This window comes from Lycorma delicatula, chromosome 3 (assembly GCF_047948215.1).
Source record: "Lycorma delicatula isolate Av1 chromosome 3, ASM4794821v1, whole genome shotgun sequence".
Classification (NCBI taxonomy): Eukaryota; Metazoa; Arthropoda; class Insecta; order Hemiptera; family Fulgoridae; genus Lycorma; species Lycorma delicatula.
Window position 1 is genome coordinate 111,434,538 of NC_134457.1, and position 19,702 is coordinate 111,454,239.

A 19,702-nucleotide genomic window follows, 5' to 3' on the forward strand; every position below is an offset into this window, starting at 1 on the left:
AATTTTCCAAGAACATATAACAAATTCAGTGATGTCAAAGAGTTCAGGTACTCCTTGCCACCATAAGCTTCATTGAATTCCTTGATATTCAAGTTGATTATTTCTTAGCTTAGTTAATTAAAATGAATATTTTGATCTTCAAGCATTTTTTTTCAAAGGTTATATTTTTAAATGCAAATATTTTGTCGTGCTGACAAGATCTAGGTCTTCGCAGGACCCTTTCTATGTTGAAAAACTGATTGGCCAACATCATAAAATTAAAATTATTTAAGAAAATTAATTAGTTGAAATTTATGGATATTAAATTAAACCTGTGTATATTATACTCATAATACAATCTTTTCATGATTTGCTGTTAAAATGTTATGCAAACAAGTCTACTTGTATACCAACTTGAAATATTTCTATCGGCTAATTTTTGCTTGTCAGATGATATCAGTGGTATTATTTTTAGAAAATTTTCAAGGAAAGTTAATAATAAACCATGAGTGAATTATATTGCAGCTTCTAACATTAAATATTTATGGAAGGGATCCTCTATCTAACAATTTTCAAATGATTCCTTGCCCTCCACATAAGAAAAGAAGATCATTTTTTTTTAGGAAAAATATTTACAACTAATGTGAATATCTGGTGGTAAGATATGATCACCATTAAGGTGAAGCATTGAGGTGTGTGTGTGTGTCTGTACACACAGAATATCACACACATGCACACATACATGCATACACAAAACAATGTGAAAAACAATTGAATCATCTCTATCAACCTAAAATAATTGCTTTGATATAATGCTTTTATGTGAAGTAGCCTTTGACACTAATATTCAAAGTTACATTCAAATGACAAAATAACTTATTTAAGCTAATGGCTATCAGTTAGCCTATAGTGGTCTATGGCCAATTTGAATTATTTAAAAGATTAATAAACTTAGTAATTATTGACACAACTTTGTATTTGTTGTTAATTTCTGCTGCAGATTTGTAATTCATCATTTGTTCATGAAACATATTTGATGAACCATTTCAATGAAGAGACTGAATTTATTAATTCTATTATTGTTACTTACCCATGATGGTGATTTAAAAAAAATTGGTATTATGATAAGATGACAGCCACTTTTCCTTAAATCTCCAGAAAAAATATATTTTCTAAAATAACATAACTAAATATAATTTTTTTTTAAAGTTGTAAGTTGTTTATGATTACAAATAATAATCCAGATGTGGTTCTCATCATCATGTATCCGTATATATTAGATCTTTTCAAGTTCTTCATTCCTGTAATGTATTTTTTTTATTTGTAATGTTTTTTTTTTTTTTTTATCAGCTTTAGGTTAACATTTATTGATGCTTATTATGTATTATATTATAGTATCCATCTCCAGAGTGGGACACAGTCACTCCAGATGCAAAAAACCTTATCAACCAGATGTTAACAGTAAACCCTTCCAAGAGGATAACTGCGGCTGAAGCCCTTAAGCACCCATGGATTTGCGTAAGACTTTTTTTTTTTTTATAAATTGAAACAGTATTTTAGTGTTTTTAATTATACTGATTAATGCTGCATAAATTAACCATCAACCGTTTTCAACTCTCATAACTCAGTGGGTAATTAAGAAGTAACAAAATTTTTGTTCTGCCATTTGGTTAACTTCATCAATATTTTGCTAAGGTAAAACATTCTCTTCAGCTGTCTGATTCTTTACTCTTGCCCAAATCAGCTTGAACGGGTTAAGTTCAAAATATAATAGTGGTTGTCTTAAAACACTGTGACCATAAATTACAATATTTTGTCAAAATAAAATTGTTTGTAGCGCACTTTATTTTACCTCACCAATTGATAAAGTTGAACTTTTAACATCTGCACTGAGCATGGAATATTTCTACTTTGGAACCATTCCAATAACACTTGCTTTCTACAGTTTTGAGTTCAGAACCTGGTGTAATTTGTTATTATGGTACAATGTATTGAAAAACTGAACGAGGTGGAAGATTTGGAATCAGTTTTGTTTTTAACCATTTTTCATACTTATCTGAATTCATGTTGTCATGGGAATCACATTGTTTCTGAACCGATTTGAATATTAAAATAGTATTAGGGACTTCTTCAGTGTGCACCATTATCAATCTGTCCTTTCCAGTTAGGTTTCTTGTAACCATGAACTGAGTCATCAGTCAAGTCAAAACTTTTTGTGCGAGTTGAATGAATGTAGGACTCGTCAGAAAAAATAATTACTTGGCTATTGTTTCTATGCCTGTGTAAATTTTGTAAATAATTTATGCTTTTTAAACAAATATTGTGTTTTTCCACTAGCAACTTTCTGTTGTCAGCAGTCTTTTTCCACCTAAAACCCATATTTCGTAAAGATTTTCTTAACGTTTCATTTGTAAATTTGAAATCTGAATCTTTATGTTTTGCTTTTAAAACCTCTAACTAGTTATTTAACATCAGTAATCAGTAATTTTTTTGGCGTACATGAAATTTATATACAATGTTCCTGAATGCACATCTTTGAAAATTATCAATTTTTTTCTTAATTCTTTTTTGAGATTTTCCTGGTGTAATGAAACTTTCATTTTCACCAAATTTATTTTTTCAGTTACAATTTTTCGCACCATGTGAACTGAATGCCACATAAATCAGCAGCGTGAGCCTGTATTTCTGAATGTAACATATCGGGATTTTCCTCTGAATTTTTTTTGTAGATATTCATTATAATATATTTAGTCTGGCTTCTTATACTGACTCCCCATCCCAATCTACAGTTAGATCTTGGTTCAGTCATTATACACTGTAATTCAATACATGGTAATTCTAAATGAAAATACACCAACTGCAGAAGTAGTATGGAGTACTATAAATACTGTTTTAACAAAAGGCAATGCTGTTTTATTACAACCAAATGAAGCACTAGACAGGAATGCTACCATGGTCACCTTCCCTCTTCACACACACAAGTTGTTCAAGTTGTTCCGCGCATTGTCGGGTTTATGCTATGTTAACTTTGGCGCCCTCTACCAATATATTTGCAAACCCCAGATTGTAGGGTGGTTGGTTTTAGTAAGTACAAAAGCAATGTATGTAGTAGATTTATGGTTTCCCTTTCTTTGTGATTGTTTAAGGAGTTGAAAACAACTCCTTACTTGGAGTTGGGGTGGTCATTTTGAGAAGTTTCACATATTACAAACCTATTGATTTTTATAAAACATCTATTAATTATTTCATTAAAATTAAATTAAGTATATTCTGCATGATATTCATATTTTAATTAACTATTTGAATGATTTATTTTCTGTTACAGCAACGAGAAAGAGTGGCATCTGTGGTTCACAGACAAGAAACAGTGGACTGTTTGAAGAAATTCAATGCTAGGCGCAAGTTGAAGGTATGTCTCAATTTTTGATTGTTTTAAATTTAGTTTAATTTTAATTAACAGATTAAATCCCAGGTAAAAAATCATGAACCACACCCACAACCCAAAAAATCGTTTCTTATCTAAATGAAAAAAAATGCCTTTAGTAGTTGTATTACTTGTATTGGAATTTTGTTCTACATTTAATATTTTTTTTAGAAAAGTCCAATTTTGATGTACACAGACTGTTGGTTTGTTTTTAAAAGAATTGTTACCTGCAGCCTGCATGCATCATATTGGGACAACAGTAAAAAATGTAATAAAATTCCTTACTAATACCGTAAAATTATGACATAGACTAAAACAACAATTTAAAGTTAACTTACCAATAATTTATTTTTTGTTGTTATTAAACCTGTTTTTTATATATCAATAATTCACAATTTTATTCCCTAGATTTACAAAATACTAGTATTTTATTCATTATATTTGTTTATTTTTTACATTTAATCACAGTTTTCACAGATGACTTTGTAACACTTCACACAAAATCACTAAATTTCACTTAATATAGAAGTCAAAGAAAATTATTATTTCTTTGTGATGATGTGTGTCTTGAAAAAACACTGTTGTTAAATTGCTAAAACAGCACACCTAGAACAACTTGTCTTTACTTTCTTTGCATGCTTAGCAATATGATTTCTTCTGTATTGTTTTGACAACCTCTAGTAGCAAATAGTGCAGCGGACTCTTTTATCTATGTTATCAAGTATGTTCTTAACAACAGTGACATTTCGTACTGGATATTCTTCATCGGCAGAAATTAGCAATAAAACTATTTATTCTCTAAATTTTGTTATACTTATTGATTTTTTCTCTGCTTTTACATATTATATAAGCATTTATTATTGGTGTATTGGTCAAAATTTCAATCCTGCTTTTCCATACCACCTAATCGCTTTATGCACAGTTGAGTTATACAACGCCACTTGATCAGAAACGTCAATAAAACCTTTTAAAGAATTATATTCAGCATGAATATGTTATATAATATATATTCATATATATATCATATTATATATAATATATAATATGATATATTCAGGATGAATATGATTATATTCAGCTTGGCATGATAAACGTAATGTTTATCATGCCTTGGTATTGCTTTCAAGGTATTTCATTTGGCCTTTCTTTAGTTTAGCATTGAGAACAGGTTTTGGGTTCTGGTTTTTTCTTTGTGTTCCAATAAGGTGTGTTTTAAGTTTACATAATTCATGAGCAAGATTTACCAAGATGTAACAATTATCTGTGTACAGTTCTCTTCCCTCATCTAACAGTGGTTGCATCATCTCTATTATTGTGCTTTGGGACACTAAGTTAGACTTATTATATTCTTTGCCACCATGTACTTTTAAAGCATGTGTATACCCACCTGAAATGAAGAGATTGAAAATTTTAATCCCATACTTGTGCCGCTTGTTACGGATATAAGTAATTCTTGGTACTTTAACCACGATCAACTCAACTACAACCCGGTATAATATAAATGTTACTTGTAGCCCAGGCTAACAGCTGATGCATAGAAATTGTATAGAATTATGGTTGTAATTGATACACATACCTCTAAACTGGCATATGTTTTGTGTACTCAAATGATGCATATGGATCATCGGTAACAACCAGTGTGCATCACACTTGATACAAGTGGAACTTAATCTGTGGTTAAGTATTTAGAGCTAGAATGGACTGCATTGGTGTTCGGATGAAATTATGAAACCATGTTCTTCTAGGATAGTTGAATTTAATTTTTTCGCATTAGACACACTTAAAATACTACACAAATCAAGTTATATTAGGCTAAGAGAATGCATGACCATGCCATACGGGATTCTTCACTCGAATGAAAGTATAAAACTGACTTGCAGGCCAGTACTAATAGAAACTAGAACGCAGCTCTAGCTGGCTCCAACTAGGAACGGAACACCTGTTAATATTTGACTGAAAGAGTAATACAAAATTTAAACAAATAAAATTGAAGTATAAAATTTTACTCCGCTTATACTATTAACTCATTTGTCAAATGATTGATGTTAATTAAAATTTATTCTTCTACTGTATTTCCTTTTTCCTATAAAATAATTTTGTCAATATTTATTTTTGTATACATCAGTTATTTTAGGTAATAATTATAATTTTCTAAACTTTAAATTATTTTTTTATAGAAGTTTAATTGTGATCAAATAAATTGTATAAGTTTTATAAATTCAAAAAGTCTTTCAAAGTTTTTATCTAGTACCTTTGTTCATAGTGTTTTATAACAAAAATGCCACATAGCTCCACTTTCTTAGAAAATAAACCTTACATTCACTTGCATGATTTTCAAAAGTTCAGTGACTTTTCATTATGCATATGGCAGAAGGAAAAATAAAAATATTCTTTAACAAAAAAATCTATAAAATAAATTTTTTTTCAAGGGTGTATAGATTATAAACTCTTCCCTTATTCTAGTTTATTTATACTAAATGTTGCAGTATTGCTTTGTGATATTAAATGGAAGCACTATATTAATATAGTGCTTCCAAGCACGTTATGGAAATATTAATTTATAGTCTTATTAATTTAGTATTATATATTTGAATTTGTATTAGAAATATACTTGTTTTACATTCACTGTAAATAAATTCAGTTCATCTGCAGTTGTAACTAAAGTTTTAATTATGTAGAATTGTTGTTTTTAGCAACAAATTTAATAAATTATTTTAAAATTCACATTGTAACAATTCATTCAATCACTTTGCAGACGGGTTCAACTGATACTGCTAGAAGTTTTCATGAATTAGCAAGATACATGTTTAGAATGTTGTTAGAAAGTGTGTTAGATTTGAATTGGGTTTGTTCACTCAGTATGGCATTAAGTATTATTGTTCATGGGTGTTCAGATGTGAATTTTGTGTATGCATAAAATTATTAATTGTTGCTCTTTTTATACTGGATTTGCGATATACATTTTTTAAGATGACTGACAAACATTGATTATGTTATTATGGAGTTATAATAACAAAGTATCATATATAAAGTATTTAATACTTTGTTTGAAGCTGCATCCTGTTGTTGAAAAAGATTATGTAGGTAGAGCAGTTCAGTTTTTGTGTTTCTCTAGGGTAATATTATACTTGACTGTTTCTGTTTTGTGTTTAAAAATTTACTTTTTTTCTTCTGAAGCATAAATTCTACCTAGCTTTTTAAATGTGTGAGTCATCTTCTCCAGTCTTTATTTTTTGTGTATCAGTTGTTAAATGAGTGTAATTTTTTATCAATTTGTGCGTGATATTTATTTTATATTATTGATTTCTTTATATAATCTGGTGAAATGTATGTGTTAAATAGTTTGGATTATACTTATAACAGCAAATAGACTAGTTATGTGATTTCAGTAAGTTTGTTAAATGCATCTTAACAACCTAAATATGTCCATCTTGTTGGTTTTCTACATTATATTGATTTAAGAGTGCGGTTTTGATGGCAGATGTATATGATGTAGTGTCAAGAAAATTATTTGTTTCATATATTCCTATTCAGCAACAAAGTAAAACTTTTGGCATGCATTTGTTAAAAATAAAAAGATAGAATAGGAATAGAAGATTTGGCTATACCCAGTAGACTTCTAAGACGTTAGTGTGGCATTTTGTAGAACCCCTGGATAGGAAACTTGGATACAGAACTTGATTTTTCTGAAGGCATGTGGGATCACACTACTTTATTAATCACCAGTAAAGAATTTTATGCTGTACTAATTACCAAAAGTTGACAGCATGACTAGAGTCATACTTGGTTCCATCTGTAGATAGAACCAAGGTGGCTAACCTGACTCTCATCACAGTTGTTAAAGGAAAATGGAGGGAAGAACAAGGGGACAATAAACTCACAGAAGGCCAGCCTCTTTGACTTGCTATGGTACAGTACTGTTTTAACTTTTATTAAATATGTTTCAAAAACATATAAACACTTTTATTTTGTACATGAAATTTCTAAAGTTAATTTATTAAAAATATATTTTTTTAAATTATCATTTTATATAATTTATAGTAATTATTTTTTTAATTCCATTTCTATTTTAGGGCGCGATTTTGACAACAATGCTTGCTACAAGAAACTTCTCCAGTAAGTATGATACACATGGTAAGTACCTCAAGGACCCTGGCTACCATAGTCTTCCATTTTATGATACACTAAGTCTTAAGAACTGGGTATTACAATTTTTTATTTCATTAACTTTCAACTTAAGATTTTATTATGCAGAAAGTAGTTCTCTGATGTTTGAGTTAGCGCGGTATATTTAATCAACATTCAGTTTAACCTTAATTAATAAAAGGATAACTTTCTATAAAGTTGGATGTCTATTCTGTTTAGTTACTCATCCTTGCATGTCCCATTTTTAAAAGGTACAAACTGAATGGACATGTTAGCTAGTTTGCTAATTAACTGAAAATATTATATATATATATATATTTATAAAAAAATTTCAGCGAAATTATTCATAATCTATTTTTAATTTAAATATTTATTTTTTCTGTATTTTCAGGTTATGAAAATGCATTAATAAAATACTTTCCTTAATTTTTTATATTAATTATTTTTATGCATATTTTGTACAGTTCTTAAGGCTTTTTTTTTAATGTTACCTATGCATCAGACTGAGGGAGGTGTTTTTTTTGTTTTTTTTATATATATATATATACACATAATGTTTTGATTGTTCTGAAACTGTATTAACTTTAGTTTTCTTCTGTATTTTTCTTCTTCTTCACTGTCTTACATGGAGGTGAACATATTTTTGTACGTTTTTTTGTACCAAGAGGTTGTTAACGTCTACTCCCCTTTTGGTGTGATTCTGTGTAAGAGATCTCTTGTAAAGGCTTTTTTCCTTCTTCCTTGGAAATCCTTATCAACATTTCCTTTCTTAAATCTTTTAAACAGTGTACATATACAAGCTATTTATTTTAAGTGTTAGGAATTCCTCTGTCAGCACATCTATATATGTTGTTATTAACATATATATAATACATGACTGGTTCAAGGGTCGATGATAATTTTGTAGATCATTTAAATTGATACATTTCAGTCATTTTTTCAAAATTTTAACAGGGTTACAATTTTCTTTATTTTATTCTACTCTAGAAATAATTAAATTAATAAAGAATTTATTGTAGCTGAAGATATTTTGTAATTTATAAATTATTTTACTGATTACACTGGGATCTAAGGTTATATTCTATAATTTATAGACAAAGATGTTACTTAATAAATAAAGAGGTATATAACACCATGTTTTTTATTATATATTTTAATGGAGCTATAAAAGATATATATTCCCTTGATGTTATTATTTCATGTTTAAAACATGCCCCATGAAATGAAGTTTTCACACTTTGTTATTACTAATTGTGATTATAATTTCACTGCTAATTCTTACAGTTAGGATGTAGCTTTGGTGAGCCACTTACCAGCATTTTACTCTTGGGACTTTAAAAAAAAGGTAGGAAGAAATTTTTATGATGATAAAGAGTAAGTTGGCATGATATAGTAACTTCATTTGGATAATTTTTTTTTAGCAGGAAAATCTTACTCAATAGTTAATGTTGTATTAAGCATTCATTAATTGTAACATCTTTGTATCTATCACTTTGTGAATTAGGTGATTTAATGACATCAAAGTAAGTAAATCTATTGTGTTTGAAGTCTACTGCAGTATAAAATGAAATATGTTACCTTTTAAGTACATTATTTTTTATTTATGTTCTCTTATAAAATTTTTTCTTATTAATGCTGTATTGAACTATTTGAAGGTTTCGTTTCCCTTAAAGTTATTTTCTTTTAATTTATTGTTTAATAATTGTTATTTTAGACAGAATAGTAGATAAAAATAATTTTTATATATTTTTTACTGAAATGTTCATCTTATTTTTATTAAGATATTTATTTTATTCTAGTTAACATGAGTATTAGTATTTCATTAAACGAATGAAACGACATTATGTTAATTCATAATATAGGTTTATAGTGTTTATGTAGAATTAGTTTCCGGTTTATAGTGGAATGTAGTTTATTTTTCATGTAATTGTTTTCTTGTTTTATGTAGCCATTACAGTTTACATAAAACCTTAGAATCCTTTTAAAATTTTAATATAGAATTGATCTCTTCAATCCATGAACCAGTCACGAAAATAATACTTCACGACTAAATAAATGTCATTACATTCACTACTCTTATGTTTAGCATTACACTACCTTTCAACTATGTCACTGTAACGAAAAGTTCACATTAAAACAAGTACTATACTTCTTGTTGATAAGTTAGCTTGTGTCTAACTTAGTGAAATTTTAGCTTTTCACCTTAACCATATTGCATAATATTATGTAGTAGTTATCAGTAGTTTTAAAAAGGGAGATGGTTCTTAAGAATTAAATTATTATTGTAATTAAAAGCATGTTGGGATTAGCATAACATAATTAAATTTTTGTTTTGCATGATTTTTGTTGTAAAATGGGAATTGGTAAAAATGTTTTTAAAATGGTGCTAAATATATAATGTATTATTTATTATTGATGTATTTATAAACAAAAAATGATTTTAAATTGCACTTTAGAAGCATGTGAAATAAAACGTGGAACATTTTTGTACCGTTTTACTTTTATGAATTTTGACTATAAATGTTTTTACAATCAATTTCTCATTTACTCAAGATTTTTTTTTGTGTGTTGAAACAAAATGCTAACTTTAAAGAACAAGTATTATTGTCTGCAAAAAATACATGATTCTTTTTCCATATCTATCCACCTAAATAAATATTGGATTAAAAATTAGTTCTGTATAACGATCCAGGCAATCTTCAATCTGTAACTTTACATATTACTGCTCTGGTAAGATTTGAGAAATTGAGAAAGTTTTTGAAAAACTCTCTAAAATAAGAAAATTATAGTTTCTTATTGGTAGAGCGGTACAAGAATTTTCATATAACAATTATTTATATTTAAATCTGTTTTCTCTACATAAATAAAAATTATATTGAACATTATTTCTGTACTAAAAGGGAGATTACATATGTACACAATGAACTGGGTTAATAAATAAATTAATTAATTTAAAGTAATCTAGAACTAATTAATTTATTTATGTCAAATTGTTTAAGGCTGTGCATGTTTTAAATTTCTATACATTAATACATTTTATTAAAGATATATTATTAGCCTGACGCAAAGACTTTTGCTTTTTTTTAAATAAATCTTTAAGCTTGCGCATACATACACACACACACTGCACAGTAAAGGGATTACATTTTCAATTATTTTATCCTACTTTTTTTTTTTTAATGAAAATTACTCAGGCTGAATAATTTATCATATTTTTCAATTAAATGGACTGAATAAATTTCTAAAACATAACCTGTCATAAAAAGAACCATCTCTTTTTTTTGTGGATTGTTTAAGTCTAGTGTTGGAAACAAAACAAGGCTACTACTGTATTAGATATTAAAGGTGTAGATCAATTACATCATTTTTCTATATAAAGTTTTTAAATATATATAATAAAAATGTTTTGGTTATCACATTTCATAATTGCTCATTTCATTTTATCTCATTTGCAAGTAAAATTAATATACATTTTCATTAATGGGATTTGTAATGTTTTACATATTTAAAAATACTTTTTGCTGCAGTGTTTAAAAAAGCATAATTAATACAAATATTTGTATAATTTTAGCAATTTTTTAGCACACATTTTTCATATTAGCTCTTACTTTTAATCATTCCATAAGATGTATATTTTCATAATTCATGGTATATAGATATTGCTGATGTGTTTCTCTTATTATTTTCCATAATTATTAATTTATAATTGTGTCTTTTAAATACATGATAATTTCATTCTTTATGAAAATAACTAATTCTATTTGTTAGTGCTACTTGAAAATTATAAACATTTTTATGGAATAGTCTTGTTTTGATTTAATATTGCATCCATGCTGATAAATATTTGAATATGCCCTGCATTATTGGTGTTCTGTGTATAAAAATAAAAATGATGTCGTCTGCATTTGAAAATGTTTTTAGCTGTATACATATTTAGATTTGCATTTGGGTATAATCAATGTCGCTGCTATTGTTCAACAAAGCACTGATAAAATAGTTTAATTTATTATATTGTAAATAATCATAAATTAATTGCATTTTAGTTAAATTCAACTTTATATACATTTTGTGTCTGAAAGTGTGTTAACTTATGAGTATTTTATTATAGATTTGTTAACTTTCACTGAATAGAGATTAGTTATAATATAAATATTTAATGTTGATTTTGTAATCAATTATTAACAAAAACAGTGTAGTAAAAGAGCTAATATATTCATGGCTGCTGATAATAATGTAAGGCTTTTATGGTACTTTAAAGTTGATTATTAATTATTATTTGAGCCACTGGATAAGTGAGAGGCTGACTGATTATTGTAATCATTGTAATTATTGTAATCAAGTGATTTTTAATGTGTTAACGTTGCAAGAACCAGATTCAACTACAACTAACTATAGTAAAGGTAATTTTAATTAGATTCAATGCAAATGTTACCATTGTTCTTTAGATGTTTCATCATATTGTTGTCTCAAGACATGCCATTGCTCGGAGAGGAGAAGATGGGAATTATTACATTGGTTTTCAAAATTTGATTTATTTCTTATTCTTGTCCTGAAAAAGAAAATGGGTGAATCTAATAGCATTTTGTCTAGCAGAAGTTTCATGTTCATGTAAGTTTCTTTCAGGTCCATAGCAGAAGCTATTGGCACTGATGGAAACTCATTCCCAATATGCAGAAGCATAGCTTTCAGACTAGCTTTGGATGAATTAATAAACAAACGCCACTCCTCTTTTATATACTCACAGACAAATGATTCCGTTACGAGCAAAGGATTATTACAAAAAACAAGCCCATCTTCAAATACAAAGAATGAAGTCATTATGCCCATTTCTAAAAACACATATTTTTGTTTCATGGTGGAGGAGGAGGAAATTCCAACCTTTTAATCATGAGCCTAAAAGTTCTGCCCCCTTTTTTGATAAATTCAAATCTCATACAAGGTCATTGTAGTCCCCTTGTGTCAGTAAATGTGGTTCATCAGATGAACACGAAACTTGACCCTTGTAACTATGTATTATCCAATACATAGTTTGGATCAATGCTTACATCATCATTATCCTCTGCCAAATCTTTGTGTTGTTGATCATATTAAAGTATGATATTTTCTGGTGGTTTAAGCTTAGGCAATTCTTCACTGTGAGCCATAGGCTTCATAGCAGATGGTAAATTAGGATATGAAATAGTGTGCTTTGATTTTGAATCCTCAGTGCTTGCAACTGATTTAATGCCTGCAATATTAGTCAGACAAAAGTAGCAGTCAGTTGGGATCCTTTGCTTCTAACCAAATCATTGGAACAGTAAAGTTCATTTGCTGAGAACCCTTGTACCATCCCAACCCCATAGGGGGAAGACACCCACCTTGTGACGTTATCGGTCACCACACCATCCCCTCCATTCCAAGCCCTGAGGGACTTTACCAGAGGTCGTCTTTAGACCCTTGTAACTAATTACATCTCACAGTCATCAGCCAGGCCTCGGTCAGGATGCCACCGATGTAAATACCTCGGCAGACATTTGCATCAGTAAAATACATATCAAATTTCACCTTCATGAACCCTTTGACCAGCTTGTAAAGTGTCAAACACAAGTAGCACAATGAATTGAGGGGCCCAATGTTTGTCTTGGTCACCAACTTTGCAGTCAAAATAAAGCTCATAATATTTTTTTAATGAGAGGAGTAAAACTATGTTTCTAAAATTTAAATATTACCACAAATATTGAAAAAGTGTCCCAGAAGATTTACACAATTTCTAATGTCATAACAGAGAGACATTTACACTGAACTATATTATGTCAGCACATACATACGAAAGATATACAGATGTCAACAGAATGAACACTGAACAGAGTCTGGTTATGGCTTGAACCAGTAACTATACTGGACATTATAATCAAAACAGGTGTTTGTGTGACATCACATTGACAAAATGATGACTAAGTCTGTAAGAAAGCCATCTTCTGACTCATTTTAGAACTGCATCATCCAGTATTTATGACTAAGTCGATTGTTCTATGCCATTGCAGACCTTCTTTCATAACAAACTAATCATTTTTAAATTGTTATCAATACATTTTTTGCATTCATTTATGTATTATAAATGCATAATACCAAAACATAATTGTATAATTTCCATAACATTTATAACACTGAACAGGGGGTAACTTGAAAACTATGGGTGATAGAAAAATTCTGTTAACATTTTTGAATTCAAAGGGGAAAATACATGTAGAAACCACTTCTACTTGCTCTGGGACAAAATTTTTATACCAGTGTATTGATGTTACACAAATTGAAAGAAAAAATTGTCCTATTTTGCTTAGTGTAATTTCTCCTGTACTTAAAAACCATATCAAATTGATATGAAAGAAACAGTTTAATGAAGTACATCAGTTTAATCTACTTTTAGTGTTTTAAGTTTAAAAATTTTGAAAGTTGATTTATGTCAATCAAGTTAGTACACAGTGTAAATGTTAATGTACTGTTCATGTTAAGACAATGTACAGTTAACATTAGTATTAATGCACAGTTTATATTTTCTCAACTTATATATTGTACCCAAAGTGTACAACCATTTTGTATTAAGCAATTTGTTTCAGTTTTTTTTTTTTATTAACCTGGCACAACATTTATTGAAGAAAGCATAGTAACAGCAACTGCATTGTAATGGAACAAAATTCTGATAGTTGTTAATAGATATGAACTTTCTAATAAAATGAATAAACATTCTTTGTCATGTAGATTTTGATGGGTAATAACAATTTTCTAGATGATATAAACATTTAGAGGTGTAATAAGTCGTTTAAACATAAATTCCTGTAACACATCATATTAGTTTCATACAACATACCGAATTGTTCAGGATAAAATGTACTGTTTTTCCTGATCTAAATCTAGATGGCTAATAACTTTGCTTATTCTTTTCTAAATCACAGTGAAAAAAAAATGATGAGACATTACTCTGGAAAGTGCAAAATAATAATTTTTAATTAAACATTCTTTAATAATCGTTTTTTTGGTCAGGAAAAAATTATTATTTTTAAAAAGTTATTTTTGATGTAATTTTTTTTTGATGAAATTTAGTTTAATTCTTTACTGGCTATGAATACAATGATAACGTTTTGGATTATCAAAAACTTAAACTGTGTTATTGTACAGTTTAGAAGCACAGCAGAAGTTATTGTACTAATCTCAATAATTTTGGTTCTGTACAAAATTACTTAAACCATTCATAGAGTAAAGAAACATAACATAAACCTTGGAGTTTACAGTTTTTCCCTTCTAAATTATTTTAACAAGTTGTACTAATATTCAGCATTAATTAATTTCACTGATTGGCAGGAGCCAATTTATTAAATACAGCATTATTTGTGATTTTATCTTTTGTTTTCTTTTACTAGATTTTCTTTATGTTGTTGAACCATCACTTTATAAGGAATGCAGTTTAGTTTCTGGCACTTAAAATCGTGTAAATATCAAATAAGAAAAAGTGTGAGTGTCATACCTTCAAAAATCTGCTTTGTAGTCTTGCCTGCTTGTCTGGAAAGAGATGTTTTTCATATTATTATCCTTTGGTCTGTGTTTAACTTCTTTGATTGAGTATTAATTTAACAATCCTAATCACTGGAGTATATAAGAATATATTTTATATTGAGCAGACTCAATATGTTCTTTTCCGTATGTTACAGTCTAGTCTCATTTCTTATTGCCTCATTTCTTATTATGGTTCTCTGAAGTCATCGAATAAAATTTCCAACAAATTTTTCTAATATTTTGTCACAAACATAATATTAGTTTAGTTTGTAGTAGTAAAACAGAAAAATTAAATCTCAACTCCCCTTTCTGATTAGTAAACTATACTTCTGTACCTACTGCTCACAGATGCATCAATAACAACTGTTAGCAATGGGTAGAAATATGTTATTAGGAGATAGATAATAATAATTTATCTATTTATCAGCATTATTAGCAGTTAGTTTAAGCTATACTTTTAGTTGTAACTCTGGTTTTTATTATTATTATTTTAATTTAAATGATATATGCATAGATTTAAAAAATATATATATTCAATACAGCAGACCCCCTGAAAAATTGTAAACAGAAAAATAATATTATTTTTTTATAAATTTTGACTTGTTTTTAATAAAATTGATTTGTACAATTTGTAGTGTGTTGTATATAATCATTATAATCTGATGATTATATGTTAATGATTGTATGATGTTTCTTTTAAATGAAAAATATCAGATTATATTAAGTACTCATAAATGTTTATGCACTTTAAACTCAAAGTAAATAATGAAATAAATATTGGCTTAGCTTTTGCTACGTAGGTCTAATGTATTTCGCTTTAGGTACATATTATATTTTGTATATATGCATTTTTAGATTATTTACTTATAATTTTTTTTTTTTTTTATTAAATAACAATATTTAAATAAAATATTAAATAAAAATTCATACTAATATAATTTTTATACATTCTTCCAATCAATGTCAATATTATTGTTGCAACAATGTATAAAACATGAGTTATTTTAATACATTAATGTTTTACGGATTGCTGTAAATTGAACATTTATCATATTAATATTTATTGGTCATTTTATTTTTTATTAGTAAATGCATTTCCACTGTAACGACATCATTAGATCAAAGAATGTCTTCCCCTGTACTGATATGAGCTAAATTTTTTTATCTTTTCAGTGCTACCTATATTAAATGGAACATTGATGTCATTCAGGTTACCAGTAATACTTTAATCCATTGATGTTATGATGTCGGTGTGCTTTTAACAAAACTAATAACTGTAGAGAATTGCGTATATGTAGAGTAATTTATTTGTAAGTTATATCTACTTTCTTCTATGAGAATGTATCATAGTAGAGGATCATTACAAAAATTTTCAATTACAGGATGTTGTTGATGCAGTAATAAAATAGTAATAGTTAATGCTGTGCACTAACGTATGATAAGCATATTTAATCCAACGTATTAACTAAAATAAAAATTTCTTCTGTAATTTACTAGTTACAATTTTTTTAATAGTTAAATAATTTGATTTTTAGAACACAATTTACTTACATTGACTTTTTTATATTTATATGCTAAACTACTAACAATGTTATTCTTGCTCTCACATGAATTCGTATATTGGTGGAGTACAGCTGATTATCCAATGATACAGTACATACACAATGGTAGTTGAAGTTTTGTGTGATGTTAGCCCTATAAAAATTTTTATGTGTTCATTTTATTATTACCAAAACCTATTTTAATAATAATAATATTAAAAAAATTCTACTATTGGATATTTCACATAAGAAATTGCATTTTGCTAAACTTTGTTTTTAAAAACCATGGAATGGATTCATACTACTTTATGCTGCACTAAAGTTTGCTAAACTGTGTTGTATCAGCAAATTTTTTGAATGAAACAAGTTATATGTACTAAAGTTATACCCTAGATTATACACACACTTGTTATAACTGCATCTTGTATTCAAAAATGTTAGAAAATTTACTATAAAAAATTTTATTTTATTAAAATTCTTTTTTTTATATCTTTTACAGTTAATCAGGTAACTATCTTTTAAATAAAAAATTAATATGTTGTAAATAATTCAAAGTAAATAAAAATATTTTTAAAGATAATCTTTAAATATTAATTTATAAATATCAATTTATTATTAAAATTTTCTGAAAGTTTGTCCAAGCTAATATAAAAGCAGTTGCGTTAATAATTTAATTAATGGGAAAATAAGTCCTGATTATTTATAACATAAAGAAAATTTTAGTCTTAACTTTGTTCAAATAATGTAATTAAAAAAAGACAGCACATTTCACTTGCCTAATAAATTTGTAAAGTAGTCACTACTGCCTGTAGGTAGAAATCTTTGTCATTAATAAGTTTCTAACACTTCTGTTAACTTGAATAAGAAACAGAAATTTTGGTTTAGTTGTTTATTCTATTCACAAAGTATAACAGAAAATGAACAGCCAGCTCATTCTATCAACTGACAGTAGTAGTTAATGTGTGGCATATGTTGTGAAATAGTTACCAATGTAGATAATTGGAAGTTCAGATTAATGTACACTTTATTATTGTTATGACATGCTATCTATTACTACTGACGTAGCATTATTTCAATTATTATGGTTGCTGTTTTAAGAATTTTAACCACATGTAAACTCAGTAGTTAACTTCCTCAGTTCACTTAAATGATCTTTAACCTTTTCATTAGCAATCATCTATATATAGAGTTTTTCTAGGAGGCACCAGAGAATAATTCCGTAAATATATGTTTTTGAATTTACTGGCTCAGGAGCAAACCCGTATTAATACCGCCTCATTTATTTTATGTTAGGTTGGTGCTGCTATTTTATTTTTAAAAATAAACTTACTCTCATTCATGCATGAAAACTTAAAAACCCGCTAATGAAAAGGTTAAAATCTCTGAAGTAATATTCGGATCAAATGAAAAGCCTCCAAACTATGATTGCTGGAGTATCACACCATACTCTTTATTTCTTATTGAACTGATACGAGGTCTCTGTGCACCAATAGTTGTTGTTCAGTTAGTTTTTCCAAGTAGATGAGACCAAGTTATGTCACTTACAAATACAATACTGGATCTAATTTACTATCAGCAATATTATCCAGTTAGACTCTTGTCTAAATGTTAGTTCATAAATTTAAAGCATTAAGTACCTAATAGCTCAGGGTGTGTTTTATTCATTCATGTTGGCGATGGCAGACTGTCCTCTTGGTTCAGTTTCCTGTTTTTTGTTGTGATGATTTAGTAACATGTGAAAAATGCCAGGCCTGACTAGGATTCAAACCCCAAACCTTTGTCTGGAAGGCAGTTACTCTACATGCTGCCATGGAGGCTGACAACTCTTATTTTATAAAGTAATTTTATTTAATTTAATTTTGTTCGACTGTTGTATTTCACAATATATTTTTATAATAACTTTGATACATAAAGATTTTTTTTGGGGATTTTCAGTAATTCTCATTGAATATTGTCCATGGTCTCTGCTGTACTAATTAAGGTTAAAGTCTATCTTACCATTTTCCACAACCATTTTTCCATTTCCCGCAGTACTGTGGCATTTCAATTTTTATTAGTCTTGTATGTTGTTCTGTACTAGATGTATATTAAGCAGAAACAATTGAAGGAAGTGCTTCAGTTGTGGACAGTTGGCCGAGACTAGTGTCACATGAGGGCTGGAGATAAGGCTGGTCAGTTTTAAGTTGCTCATTCTTTATATAATATGTAGAGATTTCTGCCCAAAACAGAAAAGACATTAAAAATTATCACTATAAATTAAATAGTAAAATTGTTATTATTTTTGAATTTTTTAGATTTATATCATCTGTGATCACATAGAAATATTTTTTAAGAACATTTTACTCGAATAGTATTTCATAATCTCTTGAAAAATTTTCTCTTTCAGTGAAATTTCAAAGAGATGGTAAGTCAGTTCTGAGACATCACTTTTATCAATCATATAGTTTCAAGAAAGACAAAAAAGGCTTAAAAGTATTTTTTGAAATTTCTGCAAACTCCCTATTAAAAAATTAACATGTATTTTAAGAATAGCTTGGACTTAACCAAGTTCGGAAATTGAAAATTACCTGAATTGAAAGTTTTGAGGAAACTTTTCTCTAAATTACTGAATCATATTTATTACTTATTTATTTTCCTTGAATTCTAGAAGTGTCTCCAGGCACTGTACTTATAAATCTAAAATGCTAGTTACAAATTTCACCAATAAGACAAAGTAGATTTTATAAGAAATCAATAATCATTATTCTTAGAGTATTCTTACAGAGAATTTTTTGCAGCTTTTTAGTTTTGATTGTTTACAATTAGAAACAGACCAATTTAAGTTATCCACATTTAAAATATGCAAAATTAATGCAATAAAGTCAGGCTGCAAAAATGTTATGTTAGAAAGTTTTCTGGGATATACAGATTTTTTCCTCTGTAACTCTGTTACTTCATATAAATTACAAAATATGTAGGAATTATAAAATATATGAACAATGTATGTGGGGGATTACAAAATATGACCAATTCATGTAAGGTTACATGAATTTATTTGTTTGAAGTTTCATTGCCTGAGTTTAAGTAATATAATTTCTTCTCT

At 28.0% G+C, this 19,702-nt stretch overlaps 1 protein-coding gene across 9 annotated transcripts in view; it reads left to right on the plus strand.

Moving 5' to 3' along the window:
• The window catches only part of CaMKII (Calcium/calmodulin-dependent protein kinase II), a 724,082-nt gene that overhangs the window by 524,504 nt on the left and 179,876 nt on the right, over positions 1–19,702 (plus strand). For 5 of the 9 annotated variants that reach the window (XM_075360384.1, XM_075360386.1, XM_075360388.1 and 2 more), the window contains exons 9-11: positions 1,375–1,497; positions 3,305–3,388; positions 7,477–7,537. In XM_075360384.1, coding sequence (XP_075216499.1) covers positions 1,375–1,497; positions 3,305–3,388; positions 7,477–7,537 — 268 coding nt within the window. The remainder of the gene's footprint in view (positions 1–1,374; positions 1,498–3,304; positions 3,389–7,476; positions 7,538–19,702) is intronic. The other 4 variants (XM_075360385.1, XM_075360387.1, XM_075360390.1 and 1 more) reach the window with 1 other exon arrangement.